The following is a 15,640-nucleotide window of genomic DNA, read 5'->3' as shown; positions in this document are numbered from 1 at the left end:
TGCTGTCGAATGCTGATTGGCGTGATAACACAAGAGGTGACGGTTAGCATACTTCTCCTAGGTTCGCTTAAGCACCACCCAGGACCTCCTGTTCTCACACGCACTTGCCCTCGGGTGATTTACCACCTATTGCCTACCAACAGATGGGGGTTTAGGAGTTTCTATCCCGAGTGGTGATGCACTGAGCAGCTGAATACGCGAAGCAGAACGTGGCGTCGGCAGACAAGCTGATGCTATCGCCCCGCCCGGTCTTATTTCATCCGGTGTCAGCTGAGCATATATCTTTCATAGGTTATAGCCTATGGAGTATTTATCTCTCGAGCTGCCGCGTATTACGCCTCCTAGACTTACATCTATCGGCCCTGAGGATGTCGCGGGTACAGGCTTGTTGAGCAAACAAATGGTATCCCATAATTTCTGGTACACCATTCTGAAAGCGAAGAAAGTCACTACTGAAATACATCAATTTGAGAGGGTCGACAGGCACCAGTCCAGCTACTTAGATGTAGCTGCAAGTCAGTCTGTTATGTAAGCGGCGTGGGCACTATTATCTCGTCTCATCATGTAAGCCTTACCTGGATGAAGCTGAGCAGGCCTCGCCTGGTCTGCCGCAAGCCCAGCTCAGCCCTCGCGACGTACCACTACCAGCTTGATTTCCAACACGGCCTCGGAAGGCGGCATTGTGAGACCATTTTTTCAGACATTGTCACAGCGTATGGGCATTTTCCGGGTTGCCAACAACTCTATTCGGACCATTCGAATGCGTGGCGTGTTGGTTTTCTGAACTAACAAGACTTTTCAAGCCAGACGCGCCGCTGGGCCATTCTGCACAGTTCATTTCATCCACGGATACGCCGCACACAGTACAGTGCCTAACCACGCGCCTGGTAGATGGCATGCAAATGGCCAGAATGAATCTATAGGGCTGAAAGCGAAAAATGAGATGCACTACTGTTCATATACGTAAACGTTTCTATATGGGGCGTGAGAGTTTGAGGTAAAGCAGACCGTCTCCCGCCGTTCGTGACAGAATTCGCCATGTGGGCCGATAGTTTCATGAGGAGTGTTTGATCGAGACCTCCCGCACCTGTTCCGTCCGAATTATGAACTTCGGGGGCGCTTGGCATGCCCAAATTCTCCCTAGAAGGCTGTTCCAAAATTGGATAGCTCGTGACGAAGCACGACAGGTTCAGGTGGGTGGAGCGTGTGGAGTATACAACTCTTCCTCTGAAGGTTAACGCAACACGTACTTGCCTTTGTCCCGAAGAGTTACCCTGAGATCATCCATCGATTCCCCGGATTGGCGGCAACGGACTTAGCATACTCCCCGTACCTGAAGATCTTTTCCGCTGCAGGCTCTGCCAGGACCCTGTGGCGGAAGCCACTGTCAGGGCCATACGACCCAAGCCAGGCTTGAACTCAATGCACGTAGATTATCCTATGTAACCAGACAGATGCATGAATGTGCGAACAAGGTCACGGGGACGTCGTCCTTGGTAGGACACCTCTTGGTGATTCTGACTCGTCAAGGCTGATGAAAACCCCAGGAAGCAGGCATCGGAATTCCATGCTGTGATTTTTTTTTTCTCTCGTATGGCCGACGGCCGAGGTAGTGCGACAGGCTCGTAAAAGATGGGGCCATCCGTTGGTGTTTTACGGGTGTTTGTGGACCATCCACCGATCACGAAGAAGAAAATGGGGCAATCGGAAATGCAGTGCAGCTCTGTCGACTTCGATGCCAGCATACCTCCAGCCATACGCTTCGGGATTAGCGACCACACGGCACCTGCAAATCCACGGAAGGGGCGCTGGTCGGGCGTTCATCCTTGTCGCGTTCTCAGGTTTGCGGTGAGCAAACCCATACCATGGTACTTCAACATGGGCTACCGGAGCCGGGCGGTGTTACTTCTTAGTGAACCCCCTTTTCCGCAGCCTTTGTTTGGGTCCGGGGGGATGATAGCGCCAGGAAAGACATCGTCATCGCGACGCATCGATGCCGGGGACCTGGGCACCCTAGCACATGAAGAAGGTTGTTGCTTGGAAGGGCCCTTATCTTTTCCTGCTGATGAAGTCAGTTCTGAGACGATGTAACACCAAATGAACCTTGCTTGCACGATCGCAGCCAAGCACACCTGAGCAGTCCTCTTTGCCTGTCTGCCAGGTCTGCCTTCTGACTTCTGCCATCTGAGCTTCGAGAAAGTCACCACTGGGCCCACTGGGTAATTGGTTGCTCCCCCCACCGCCCAAAGCCTTGTGCAAATTCTAGCGTCGTGCAGCCCATGTCATTCAGGCCTTATGGCGCCATCGCTAGCGCGCTGGGGCCCGCCGAATCGCACTGCCACCACAACGGTGTAGCAGAAAGCGAGGGAGCATGGATGAATGCCACTCGGATTCGCGGCGCTGTAGTTACTATGTAGGGTGTGCCTTTGTACCTGTGTACCTCAGCAGCCAGCTCATGCAGCGCTCTCGAGACTTTGAAGATCATCATCATCCAACGTGCGATCAAGTCATGCGAGAACGCGAAATGGCGCAATGGCTGGCTGAATGTTCAAGATACGCATGGTTGCACCAGAGCAACAATGAGGGAAACCACCTTTATGAGCCACCGTCTTTATTGGGTTCCCAGCAGTAGCCAAAGTCTGTGTGTGGTGTCTTGGTGCCCTACTGCGTAGTTAGGGGATCCATGGGATCCATCAGTCTTTCGGCGCTTGTTTCCCGCGCAACTCGCGAACTCTACCTAGGTAGCCAACTAGCTTTCTTTGAGATCCCGTTCTTTCACCACTCCATTCTTCGGACCTTCTCAGCCTTGTAACTAGGTACATCGTACTCGGGCTGGGATTTGTTGTCCACAGGTGTGGACTGGTTTTGGGCCGTGTACAGGTCACAGCTCGAAAAGCTGCCGCGCTGGGTTTACGGGACCGTGCGACCTGCATAAGCCCCAGCCAGTTTTCATATATTCCGTCAACCGGCACCTCTCCAGCTTGTATTTCTTCTCCTTCACCGGATATTGACCTCGCTCTTTATTTATTCTCGTTCGATCCGTGCGACTACTGGCTGGCAGACCTTCTCTTCTCTCCATCAGCGTCCGGCTTCTCTCCTGCAAGCGAGAACATATATAAGCTAGACGTGGGCTGCATCCATCCTCCCATCCTCGGTCTCGAGTCTACCCAACAAGGAGGGATCAGCAACGACGTCAGCCACCGCTGGATCGTGTCGTGTCACGTTCCTTTCGATCACTCCGACGACAAAAGTACTCGACGCCTTTGTAGCCAGAGTATGAGGAGCACCTTCGCCTCGTACCTGAGTGGTTTCGGTTTCTGGCTGGACATCCCGTGAAGAATCTACGTACGGCACCTACGACAAAACCGCCTTTCAAGATGGGTCACAACAAGAGCTTTTCGCAAAATGACGGCTTTGAATTCGACGAGGCACGATTCCGGAAATTCTACAAGCCTTTGTCGAATCTCCCCACTCCTCCGCCCTCGTCCAGGAACTCGTCTGCGACCCAAAGCCCCCGCTTTCCCGCAGAAGATGCGGAGGTGTGCGATGTTGAGTCTCTAGGTATGCCCAGTTCCTTTCCGGTCTATGGGGATCTCGCCTTGCTAACTGGAGTTGTCTGTAGCCCCAGCTGTGCATCTTACCCGGATGCTACCCTCGGGACTTTCATTGGAGCCGCCATCTGTTGCCGTGGTACAGACAATTCTCCGTCACGCCAACCTACCTATGGACACGATTGCCCTTGCTGTCTGCATACTCGACGCCCTGCCCGCCAGGTTCCGCAACAGATGGCGCATGGCCTACCCTCGATCACGCCAGACTCCGCTAGCCTCCAAGCGCCACACCATGCCTTCGGGGCCTATTCAGCCGCCAAGCGACGATGCTGTGATGCCCGAAGTCGTCGCTCTGTCGGCCCTGATTATCGCGAACAAGTTCCTGGAAGACATGCACGATACGACACAGTATTTCAGTTCTGTCTGGGGTGCTGATGCTTGGTCTTGCGAGCAGATCAACGTTACGGAGCGCTGCGTTATGGAGGCGCTGGAATACCGCATCATGCCTCTAATGGCTCCCGACTACATCCAGGAAGCCCGCCATGATTTGGAGTTTACACGACGGGAGCTGTTGGACGAGAACAGCGATGCTGCTCTCGAGGCCAAGGAGTGTGGGCTCTACCACATCAAGCCAATGAGCTCTGGAGAGGCTGTCGTCGGACTTGGGCTGCAGCTGACCCCAGCCGAGACACCCAGGTCTGAGCTGCACACACCTTTCGGCTTTAATCAATTCCTCGGCCAGGAGACGAGAGAAGCTTTCGCCAATACCCAGGAGGTGCCACAAGGCTACCTGCATCTGCCCTCCGAGGCACACCCACAATAGAGCTGCTGCATTGAGGACGGCACGCTAGGCTACCCAGTTGGGGCCTCTTTGTTGTAATGTTTATTTCTGCATAGCGTTTGGTTGCATGGATTAATTGCGGTCTGAATACTACATCTGCGGGTGTATAGTATTGCCCCCTCTGATCGGGGAGCGGAGCATTTACTCGAGGCGTTTGTTTGACCGGCCCAAGGGAAGGGTCTATGGCACGGAAAAATGCGGAGTTCAACAGCAGTCTTCACGACTGACTGAGGCGGGTTGATTACGGGGCTATGCAATACTTTGTTGACGAATACCCACTGGCACAGCTCTAGCAATAATGTCAAATTTCTACTAGTCTCACCATTCACTTTGACCTGCAGCGGGTGTTCGGCTCGATCTTCAACCTGGCTTAATCGTGAGACTGTTTCTAGAAGCTTTCGGCAGATGCAACCCTAACATAGATCTTCCACACAGCCCATCCCATGCACACCCCAGGACTTCCCCGGATTTTGCCCGGCCCCTGCCGATCTCTCCTATACAGCCTGAAAGGCAGACGAGCTGCCGCTTGATGTCAGCACCCCATCCCAACTGCCCTGGCGCCCGCACAGCTCATGTACTCCCTCGCAGCAAATGTACTATTTTTATAGATCTAGACTGACCGTGCATGCATTGCGGAGTTTTTCCACGGCTGGCAAAGGCGTACTGAAAGTTATAGCTGCAAAGCCGCGTAAGCTTTGCGAGAGCCCCGGTAATCGGCACTGGTGCTCAGGTTCTCCTGGCGGTCTCGCATCCCGAAAGGGGTTCCAGACCTAAGTTACAGCTTCTTAAAGTGAGCCACATCACTAGCAAGATGGACTATGCACCCCATTACCTCTATGAAGCCGGCAGCCGTCGGAGGGTTTTCAGGCAGCCTCTCTGGGCTACCCACCAACGCGTAATTTCAGGGATAGCTGTAAAGGCCCAATATTCAAGCTCAAATGCACTGCCGTCTGTACCGAGGGTCTCGCAACGCGGTAAAGGGGGCCAACGCATTTAGAGTTGCCCAGTGCATGGTGACCATCCCATCTCGATCTACTCTCCCAGGGTCCCATGGAACCAGGCTGATGCAAGTCTGGAACCTTTCTGGCCAGCCCTATAGCCGTGCCAAGCCGGAAACTTGCTATGCAGGATCACGGATTCCGCAAGCGGCAGAATTTTGGTTAGTTTGAAGTTGCCTGAAATTTCAAGACAACTCGAGTTATCAACACTGGACTCGGTGCCGACATCTGTATCAAGAGACCGTATCGGATCACAGATTGCTAGATTGCGTTTTCTACTCCCCAAGCCGATCTCCCACATTGCTTTGAGGGATACAGCAAAAGGGTCTCGCCATTTTTTGCTTATTTCGTCTTAACGAGACCAAGAATATCCATGGATGCATTTTGAAGGGACAACCCAAGTCTGTCGCAGCATCCATGGATTGGCCTTACAAGGAGTTGGAGTTCAAGTATGCGATTAAGCGTACAATCTTATCAAGATAAACCTCAATGGGGCTAGTGCGGGGTTGGATCTAGAATTTTTGGGCTGTGACGCTACTGAGGACCTTATGATATGCCCCATTGAGAGTCGAAACGGTGGCCATAAGTGAAAATCAAAACAAAATACTCTACTCTCTCATAGTGCTTCACCACAGCCCAACTTATTTTCACATCAAGGATGGCCAAGAAGAGGGCGAGAGAAGCCGACGGTGCGGCGCCGGACCCGGACAAGATGCAGGAGGATGAGAGCTCAGACGACGAAGTGAGTGAGAGGCCGCAGGCTCAGACGGCATCGTGAGAGGAGCGGTCTAACACGGAAGATATCAGGATTTCGACATTGTGAATGTCGACTTTGAGTGGTTCAACTTTGACTCGGAAATCGACTTTCACGGCACCAAGTCGCTCCTCAGACAGCTGCTCGATGTCGACTCACAATTATTCGACATCTCGGGCCTGGCGGACCTGATACTGTCACAGCCCACCATCGGGTCCACCGTCAAGACCGACGGCAAGGAGGCGGACCCGTACGCCATGCTCACGGCCCTCAACCTGCAGGAACACCGGGCTAAGAAGCCCCTGGCGGACCTCATCCAGTACCTGGGCGAGAAGGCCAAGGCGACCGAGTCGCTGTCGGCGCTGCCGGAGCTGCTGGCGTCGGGCCAGCACGTGGGCCTGGTGCTGTCGGAGCGGCTGATCAACATGCCGTCCGAGATCGCGCCGCCCATGTACAACCTGCTGGCGGACGAGGTGGAGGCGGCGGTGGAGGACGGGGAGCCGTACGTCTTCTCGCACTACCTGGTGCTGTCCAAGACGTACCACGAGGTCGAGTCGACGCTCGACGTCGAGGAGCGCCGCAAGAAGAAGGGCAAGGTCGCCGAGCCCGCCACCTACTACTTCCACCCGGAGGACGAGGTGCTGCAGAAGCACGCCCTGGCTCACGGCAGCTACGCCTTCACCAAGAACGACGAGGCCGTCGCCGACAGCAAGCGCGCCTTCCAGGAGATGGGCATCGTGTCCAAGGGCCACCTGATCCTGATAGAGGCTGGCAAGTTTGGTGGCGCCATCAAGGCGATGAATGAATATTTAAGCCCTCCGTCATGAAGATAAACCGAAGGCTAGAGACAATGAAAGCTAAATAGAATTTGTTCACGAAAACAGCTAGTAGTGATACGCATTGCGTGTAATGTGGTTAGTTTACGGTACCTTGCGCTCGCTCACTACGAGTGACGGCTTCACCGGACGCAATAAGTAACGATTGCGGCTGAAAGCCCCTATAACGCTGAGCCCTGGTTTTCTCAGGTCAGGCAACGCTATGTGCTTATCTTGCATATGCCTCCAGGAGGATCCGTCATGAATCTTAGATTGGGGGAATACAGAAACTTGGCTATTCCTTCAACGGTCTAGCAATACCATCCTCTTTTCTTTTTTTGTCGTCTCCAGGCAAAGAAATCTATCTAATCCCTGGTTATTGGTTTATATCGATGGGCCCCAAGCATCTACATATTCTTTTTCATCTCATCTCATCCCAGTTCGTAACCTTCCTGGGGAAGCCTTGCTCATAACAAACGCTGCATCAGATACTCAACCTCGACCTCTTTCGTCAGGGGGATGACGAACTGCTCGTACATCTCGACGACCTTGTCGGCGTCGATCTTGGACTTGGTGGCCTCGCCGTTGCCGTGGGCGGCGGGGTCCCGGCCATAGGTCTCGGCCTTCTGCTTGAGGCGCTTGAGCACCTGCTTCTCGACCTCAGGCTTGGTGATGGCGTTGCCGATGCCGTCGCGGTCCTCGGCGCGGATCAGGGCGGTGAAGTGGTCCTGCTCGGAGCGGAACTTGGACTCGGCGACGAATTTGCCAAAGTGGATGCGGCGCGAGATGGCCTGTAGGCAGGCGATGTCGCAGGTGGCCGAGGAGCCGTAGTTCTCCTTGGACTCGCCGCGGTCCTCGCGGCCAAAGTCCGGGCACACGCCGGGCAGGAAGGTCTCGACGTAGTACTGGCGGATCTTGTCGTTGACGTTGACGTCGTTGGCGTGCAGGATCTTGGGGTACTCCAGGGGCGCCAGCACGGGCTTGACCTTAGCCGTCTGGTGGAAGAAGGGGTACTCGTCTGGCGACTCGTAGCGGCGGATCAGGGCCTGCAGCTCCTCCTGTTTCCGCAGGTACCAGTCCATGAAGCTGTCGCCGGGCTCCTGGCCGATCTCGATGGCCCCCGGCGTGTAGATGGATTTGTTGTAGGGGAACTGCACCCGCTCAATCAGGTGGAAGATGATGGTCTCCTCCAGCCGGCTGCAGCACAGGTCAGCATGCGGTTCACGGTATCTCCTGGTTCCGGTTCCTCTTCTTCGTCCTTTCAATTTCTGACGGGATATCTCTCCGTTTGGGTGGTGCCGCCAAGACAAGAGGGGGCACTAATACTCACATGAGCTGGAAGCGGATGTTGGCCAGGTCCAGGGCCCTGGAGGCGTCGGACAAGTCGATGATTGTGTCCATGGCGAAATTACTGGTGATGTACCGGATTGAAGGCGCGGGGGTATCCTGATCGCGGGGTAATGACCTGGGGTTGTTCATTGAGGGAGCTGGCCGGGCCTCATCAAAACTGGTTGGTCACCGTTCCGATATTCGGGTAGAAACTGTCACGGTGAGGTGCGGATGGCGGCAGTGGGAGCCCCGGGCGACCTATGATTTTTAGGCGCCGCCCCGGCCTCGCCCTGCCGGGCTGATAGTCGCATCTGCTGTGTCTCGAGGTCGTCCATCGGTGCAATCCAGCACTTTCGCTGCCCAGTAATCGAGTTGTCTGCCATTCAATTGGGGCGAGCGCATGCGCGTCTTTGTTCAGACCTGCACTGGCACCGCGCGAGCATGCACAGCGCGCTGGACAAGTCCGAGTCCATGCCTCTTCCGTGAGGCAGAGAGCCCTGGACGCAGGGCACCTTCTGGTTGGCTGGCTGGTGCATGCAGGGCGACCTTCCAGGTAAGGGTCGGGTGTTTTGTGGCATGGCATTTACGGTACTGGAACACCTCCCCCCTGCTGCCATGTCGCAACAGTGCAGCTGCAGCCCCCGTCGAGCACCGACCGAGAGCCCTGGAGCGTGCTGGGTACCTGGGCCTGCTGAAGCAGCTACATGGCCACGGCTACTGGACCTTAGCTACTGGACCTTAGCTACTGGACCTTAGCTATACTGGACCACAGTGAGCTGCTGTACACTACTACCTAGGTAGGCCGGCTGAGCCCACTGCCTACGGCCACGGCCCAGGCCCAGGCCCAGAATGAGAGGCTCCCTATTGGTCAAATGGCTGCTTGATGGACGGGTCGCGTGTGTACTATTATTTGTGGCTCGTGCCTTTCTCTTCCAATTGAACGTCTGTCACACGGATTAATCCAAAACCAGCAAGCTCGAATCCAAAAGTGACGACGAGCTGCGTCGCGCGTCCACGGGTAACGCTATCGCCGCCGCATCGACGGATCGACTACAGCCTCTCAACCACCAGCGCCTACCGTAGCCTCTTCGCTCCCGCCTTCATCCTCGCCCTCATCCTCGCCCTCGCCCTCGCCCTCGCAATCCACACAAAGCTCCAACTACCGCCCATTGAGGAGGGAGTCGTATGGACGATACAGACCTGCACAATGCTTACCACGATGAAGCCTCCATGGGCGAGGACTCCATTCTCTCGGTACCGCGAGCCCGCCCCGTCGCTCCCCCACCCGCAAGAGATAACTAATGTCTGTCCAGCCCCGGGGCATCGAGCACTTCACCCGCAAGGTGACGGCCACGGCGAGCCACCTCGTCGGCCCCCTGACCGACCAGTCCCCCTCCGCCGCCAACCACTACTCCAGCGCCATGGCCGAGGTCCACAAGCACATGAAGCGCCCGAACCTCCAGCGCAGCATGTTCTCCATGGCCAAGACCACCCCGACCGACCTGGTGCGCTCCAAGTTCTCCACCTCCGAGATCCAGAACCGCGCCCTGTCCTACCTGTCCGACGACATGCTGCAGAACATCCCCGAGATCGACAACTCGTACTCGCTGTTTCAGGGCTTCCAGGCCAGCTTCCCCGAGCTGTCGGACGACGGCAAGAAGCACCGCCGGCGCGTGTCCAGGGGCCGCAAGATGATCGACGATGCCCCTTCGACCCCCAACAGCCCCCAGCACCTGCACAAGCTCAAGAAGGAGAGGGCCTCGTTCATGCACGAGCTCGAGATGCTCGGCATACGGAAGAACATGGCCAGTTCCGAGATCAGGGAGATTGACAACAAGATAGCCAACTTGGCAGGCATGCGCAGGATCATACTGGACCGGCTGGCTGGTCTGGAACAGGAGGAGGCCCTGCTGGAACACGATAGTAAGTGGCCCTCTTTTACTACGCTTCTGCATACGGCGGGTTGTCATGAGCTAACATATCCAAAGTCGTCGACATGGAGGGCCGGATAGAGGACGCCCAACTGCTGGTAGACGAGGCAGAGTCGATAGCAGCAGACACGCCCACAAGGGACGACGACGATGACGACCTGGTGCTGGACCAGGACAACGACGAGTTCATGTCCAAGTCCATCTACGAAAAACTCCCCTCGGCTTCTAGTACCCCTTCCAAGTCTAAGCGCCACAAGGTGATAAGGCGCAAATCCATGCCCATCCTCCATGAGCACTTTGAGCCTGGGACGGCCATCCGCGAGATCAAGGCTCACGAGGACAACATTACCGCCATCGACTTTGACCATCCCTTCGGAACCATGGTGTCTTCCGCCATGGATGATTCGGTCAAGGTATGGGATCTCAACGCCGGCCGCTGCATAGGTGTGCTTGAGGGGCACACAGCATCGGTGAGAACACTGCAGGTTGAGGACAACATTCTCGCGACCGGTGGTGTGGACGCCACCATCAGGCTTTGGGATCTGAGCAAGGCGCACTACGACCCACAAGGCAACCAGGACGGCGAGGAGGAGGACGGTATGGCTTTCGAGAACCCGGATGATCAACCTGTCGAGCCCCCAGCAGGTACCATGTCTGATTGCCCAATGTTCACCTTGGAAGCGCATGTTGACGAGGTCACGGCTCTTCATTTCCGAGGCGACGTTCTCGTCTCAGGCTCGGCTGACAAGACCATTCGGCACTGGGACCTTGAGAAGGGGCGTTGTATCCAGACGCTAGACGTCATGTGGGCAGCAGCACAGGCTTCCGCTTCCATGGGCTCCGCCGAGGGTGCCTGGAGACAGACTGGCCGCTCGGTTTCCGGACCTGCGGACTTTGTTGGCGCCCTGCAGGTCTTTGACTCTGCTTTGGCCTGCGGCACAGCCGACGGCATGGTGAGACTCTGGGATTTGCGAAGTGGCCAAGTCCATAGGAGTCTAGTCGGGCACACTGGGCCAGTGACATGTCTGCAATTTGACGATATGCACTTGGTGACAGGCAGTCTGGATCGAAGTATCAGAGTGAGTAGTAGCCTATTCTCGGCCATGGTTGAACTGGCTTGTGCTAACAAAATCATAGATTTGGGATCTACGGACAGGCTCCATCTTTGACGCCTACGCCTACGACAACCCCATTACGAGCATGATGTTTGACAGCAGGCGCATCGTCAGCGCCGCGCAGGAGGACGTGGTCAAGGTGTATGATAAGCTCGAGTCGCGGCAGTGGGACTGCGGCGCCGGCATCACTCAGGCCGAGGAGAACAAGACCCCGGCCATCGTCGAGCACGTGCGCATCAAGGAGGGCTACATGATCGAGGGCCGCCAGGACGGCATCGTCGGCGTCTGGACCTGCTGAGCCAGCGTTAGCGTAATGTACATCTATCCATACCTATCTGTAAATAAAATATACGAGCCCGACAGCCAGGGCCCAGAGTCTGCACCGGTACGCTGCCGTTGCGGACTAGGGCGGGCATATCCTCCAATACTGCTAGCATCCGGGGCTCTCCAAGTGACAGATTTGCGCTCAGTGGGTGTGCTCAGGGGGTCTTCATAGCCCCTAGGCAGAAGCAGCCCACGCTTCTTTCCTTGGGCCCAGGACACATGACTTTTGTTCAGGGTAAGCTACGTGTTCGTTCAACACGGGATCACAGTAAAGCGGCGAGATATCATGGCCATTCTATATTGGATTACTTGGAAGCCTGCCTCCCAGGCCTCGATGGATCCTGAGGCGTACTTGGACGCCGATACCCGATAACAACAGAAATAAAGAAGATGAAGAAATAATGCTAACCCGCTGCTGTGCTGTACGATGCGTGCGACGGCCGTGCCGGTCGTCAACCCTCCTCTCTACCCCGACCCCTTTTCGCCCCCCGCAGCGAAAATGATACATGTGAATATATACAGAAAGGCTTCGCCCCCCGACTGCTCTTCCTCCCTGGCGTGATTGATGATAGAGAAACAGGGAAAAGAGAAAGGCGGTGAAAAAGCCAGAATGTGTCCTACAACGCCCGCCCCCAGAGACCCAGCAGAGCCAGTCCGGGGGAATGGAAAACAGCCGCCTCGTCTATCCAGCAGAACCAAGAAACCGCCGGCGCGCCGCCCTGGCAAGGCTTTGTTGCTCGAGTCTCAATCCGTCTTCTTCCCCTTGGGCCCCAGGGACCGGCCACGGACGCTGCCGTCGCCGTCGTTGCGCGCCGTGGACCCGAAGTAGCCCGAGTTGAGCAGGTTCGCCTCGGGCATGCGCAGGGTTGGGGTGCGCGGCCGGCCGTCGTCGCTGTTGGTGTCGGTCAGCTCGATCAGGTCCATGTCCTCGGCGGTGCGCTGCCTGGAGCCGAGCCTCGGGGTCGTCGGGCGCTTGGCCCACGCGCCGCGCAGCCACGTCTCGATGGTCGCGGCGGCCTGCTCGAGCCCGATGCCTTGCTTGTTGTTGACCGTGTCCGCGTCGCGCCCGTCCTCGAAGGGGCTTTCCACGATGCCCCGTGGCACGTCCTCGTCGCCCTTGTTCGCGAAGCCCCAGTGCGCCGACTCGGAGCCCATGACGGACATGGACGGCATCGAGTCGATGTTGAAGCCCTTGGGGAGCCTTCTATTGGCCCAGGTGTTGAAGTAGTCCTTGGCAGGCCCGGGCGCCTTGACGGTCCGACTCATCGATCCTACGCCGCCAGGCCTCCTCATCCAGGCGGGCATGTTATCTGTCTGACTGATGCTACTTCCTCTGCTCCTTGCCACTGACGGGGATGTCCCCAGGCTGCCTACGACCGGGCGGCCGCTGACCGAGCTTTGGCGCCGCAATGATATGCCACCGGGACTGTCCAGCGCCGGCTCATTAGAATCAGCCGTCATTTTCCTAGACATATCAAGAGACTGCCGGGGCGTGGAAAAGGTCGACACAGTGTGTATGCTCTTCTTCCTTCTCGGCGGGAAGAACCCCATGGCTTTCCGGGAGACCCTCACAATTTCCGTAGGGTGCTGAAAGGAATCAATCTTCACCCAGCGGACGTGCGTCCAGGGCTGCTCCTCCTCTGGTAGCGACTGGCTCTTCCGCGGCTGCGAGCTGAAGAAGTCGTCATGTAGAACTTGTGACTGCGCAGAGTCCGTGGCGCCGCTCTGGATGAAGCTCTCAGGCTGCGGCGTCGTTGCTAGGTGGTCCACCTTTTGATTGTAAAAAGTTGGGGGATCGCATGGTCGCCCTTTGACCTCACAGGAATCCACGGGTATCATGAGGTGTTTTCTCACTTGGATGTTGTCGCGAGACCACAGGCCGTTTGTCTTTCGAAAGGCGTGCTCCTGGCATCGGTACCGCAGCACCACACCAGCGTAGGTATCGTTCGGTTGCACGTGGTGAAGGTAAACGAGGTGCTCCTCCACAATCGGTTCGCTCATGGTCCTCGTCAGGTTTTCGTCCGAGTTCCTCCTCTTGTATTTTCCAGCCACATCCAGCCCTCCGTTGACTCCGTCATAGCTCTCGAGCACACTGGCCGTTTTCATGGCCTTGAGGGCCGCCTGTCTCTCCGCCAGCGACCCTGCGGCGATGTCTTCGGCTTTGGGTCGTGCTGTTTTTGTGGGAGGCGGCGGGCCCCAGTTATCCGGCAGCTTTCGACTGCTGTTACCTCCTCCACCGCCCAGGCCCTTCCATATAGACGACTTCTGGCGTGATTTGCTCCCGCTCCTGCTGTTCGGTCGAGAGCTCTCGCTGTTGTAGCCGCTTTCCCCACCAGAAATCAGCGAGGAGGCGAAGTCCTGGACTGACGTCCAGCTCGGAGCCCAGGAGCCCTCCAGCAGCCCCTTGCTAAACGAGGCATTGGTTGGCGTCGAGCGGCCACTGTTGGAAAGCTTGGAGCTGCTCAGGCGGGCTGATGGCATGGGACTGACCCCCCGACTGGGCACGGGACTAATGGCCGGGCTCAGGCGGGATGTCGACGGATTCCTGCTGGTTTCCGAGACGGCACTGGGTGTGGCCCTCCGGTTACGGGGGCGGCCTGAGTCGGCATCGACGCCGGCGGGCATCAGGCCGGTGGAGGACATGGACGGGGCATTGCTGTTACTGTTGCTGTTGTTGTTTGACGATGTCGTCCTGCTAAGGCCGGACATGATCAAGGCGAAGAGGAGGTGGTCGTCGCCCGGGAGTGACCAACAGGGCTAAGGCTGGTGTCCCGCGCGAAGCGGCTGGAATGCGTTACTAGCATCAAAGCTCTGGAACGTCGGGCGGTCGAGAACAATAGCGACGTTGGCGAGCTGGGGGATTGCTGGGTTGGCGACGGAAACGCGGGCCCTTTGTTGCCGTGTGGGTGGCCGTCTTGGTCGGCAATGTGAGCGCTGTCCAGCGAGGTAGGTAGGGTTCTGTCTGCGTGGATGTCGTCGTGGGCAGCTTATCGCGGGCTGGGCCAGGAATCAGGAGACGTGGAGGTAGTCGTTGGTGACGACGGACCCCAGCTGGGAAAACCGGAGCGATTAAAGCAGAGCAGGCCGAGAACGATGGGGGTGGGATTGGCCAATCTTGCTTTCGGCACTCGGAGAGCGCCAGAGCACTTGGTGAAACCTGGAACCCAGCAGCGCCCAGGTAAGGTCGGGAGGACTGGATTTTTCTTTCTCTTGGGGGTTTCTGTCCGGCTGGCAATGACAAGATCTATGAGGGAGGCTGTCTTGGACCCGATCACCTGGGGCCGTCCTGTGGTGCCATCTCTCTCCCTTCAGACGCTGCTTGCGGGCTTATGCGCTGCGGTCACGGTTGAGGAGACGGATAACCCGCCAGGCCTCCCCCTGCACGCAGATGTCAACCAGCGAGTGCATGCTAACTAAAAGCTACTGGACATGACTTAATTAGGCCCACCCGACGCCTGCCGGCAACCCGGGGATACCCAGAGCGTCAATTGGTGGCAGGTGGTTCAGCGCTAGCTCACGCAGCTAAGGATGGTATCATACTACCTAGGTACCATGGTATTGCTCCCTTCGCCGCTAATCAGTACCGTTATGCAGTGCTGCTGCACTGGAGCCTCCCGGGACAGCGGGAGTATTTTTAGACGCTTCCATCATGGGTGACAATGGATCTGGGGCATCACTCGCAAGTGCATCCAGCATTTGCGCGCATGATGCAACATGCTAGATATGCTTGACTCGCATGCACCAGCTCTGTCCTTTGTATCTGTTCAAGCAGATTTCCAAGCGGTAGTACGATGACTGGCCCAAGGCGAATACGAGTGGTTGTTTCCCAACAGGTTCCCACGCCGGGTTTCAACCCGTGTTGCTTGTCATGAGACATGTGGCGCCGGGACGACACAGCAGATTCCCCATCAAGTGTACTTGCAAGTCCTCACCATACCAAAGTGGCGCCGGTTCCCATTTGTGAATAGTGCTATAGAGTGGT

The 15,640-nt window shown here is 56.7% G+C and overlaps 5 protein-coding genes across 5 annotated transcripts; 3 read left to right on the top strand and 2 right to left on the bottom strand.

The window, feature by feature from the left end:
* Positions 1–3,377: 3,377 nt before the first annotated feature.
* JN550_000910 (uncharacterized protein) lies at positions 3,378–4,374 on the top strand (the record flags this gene model as incomplete). The annotated part of the gene is made up of 2 exons (XM_049321138.1): positions 3,378–3,561; positions 3,623–4,374. 2 exons carry the CDS (start codon positions 3,378–3,380, stop codon positions 4,372–4,374), a joined length of 936 nt encoding a protein of 311 aa, XP_049176816.1.
* A 1,674-nt stretch (positions 4,375–6,048) lies between these two features.
* JN550_000909 (uncharacterized protein) lies at positions 6,049–6,971 on the top strand (the record flags this gene model as incomplete). Its single annotated transcript, XM_049321127.1, has 2 exons — positions 6,049–6,132; positions 6,270–6,971. 2 exons carry the CDS (start codon positions 6,049–6,051, stop codon positions 6,969–6,971), a joined length of 786 nt encoding a protein of 261 aa, XP_049176815.1.
* Positions 6,972–7,426: 455 nt separating this feature from the next.
* JN550_000908 (uncharacterized protein) lies at positions 7,427–8,360 on the bottom strand (the record flags this gene model as incomplete). The annotated part of the gene is made up of 2 exons (XM_049321116.1): positions 7,427–8,156; positions 8,290–8,360. The coding sequence occupies 2 exons, from the start codon at positions 8,358–8,360 to the stop codon at positions 7,427–7,429; spliced, it is 801 nt and encodes a 266-aa protein (XP_049176814.1).
* A 1,113-nt stretch (positions 8,361–9,473) lies between these two features.
* JN550_000907 (uncharacterized protein) lies at positions 9,474–11,632 on the top strand (the record flags this gene model as incomplete). The annotated part of the gene is made up of 4 exons (XM_049321105.1): positions 9,474–9,542; positions 9,602–10,211; positions 10,277–11,298; positions 11,357–11,632. 4 exons carry the CDS (start codon positions 9,474–9,476, stop codon positions 11,630–11,632), a joined length of 1,977 nt encoding a protein of 658 aa, XP_049176813.1.
* A 770-nt stretch (positions 11,633–12,402) lies between these two features.
* Positions 12,403–14,367, bottom strand: JN550_000906 (uncharacterized protein; the record flags this gene model as incomplete). The annotated part of the gene is made up of 1 exon (XM_049321094.1): positions 12,403–14,367. One exon carries the CDS (start codon positions 14,365–14,367, stop codon positions 12,403–12,405), a length of 1,965 nt encoding a protein of 654 aa, XP_049176812.1.
* Between the last annotated feature and the right edge of the window lie 1,273 nt (positions 14,368–15,640).

This window comes from Neoarthrinium moseri (assembly GCF_022829205.1).
Source record: "Neoarthrinium moseri strain CBS 164.80 chromosome Unknown scaffold2_Wmoseri_CBS_16480, whole genome shotgun sequence".
Taxonomy (NCBI): domain Eukaryota; kingdom Fungi; phylum Ascomycota; class Sordariomycetes; order Amphisphaeriales; family Apiosporaceae; genus Neoarthrinium; species Neoarthrinium moseri.
Note: the sequence above shows the minus strand (reverse complement) of the source record. Positions and strands in the feature narration are given on the sequence as shown.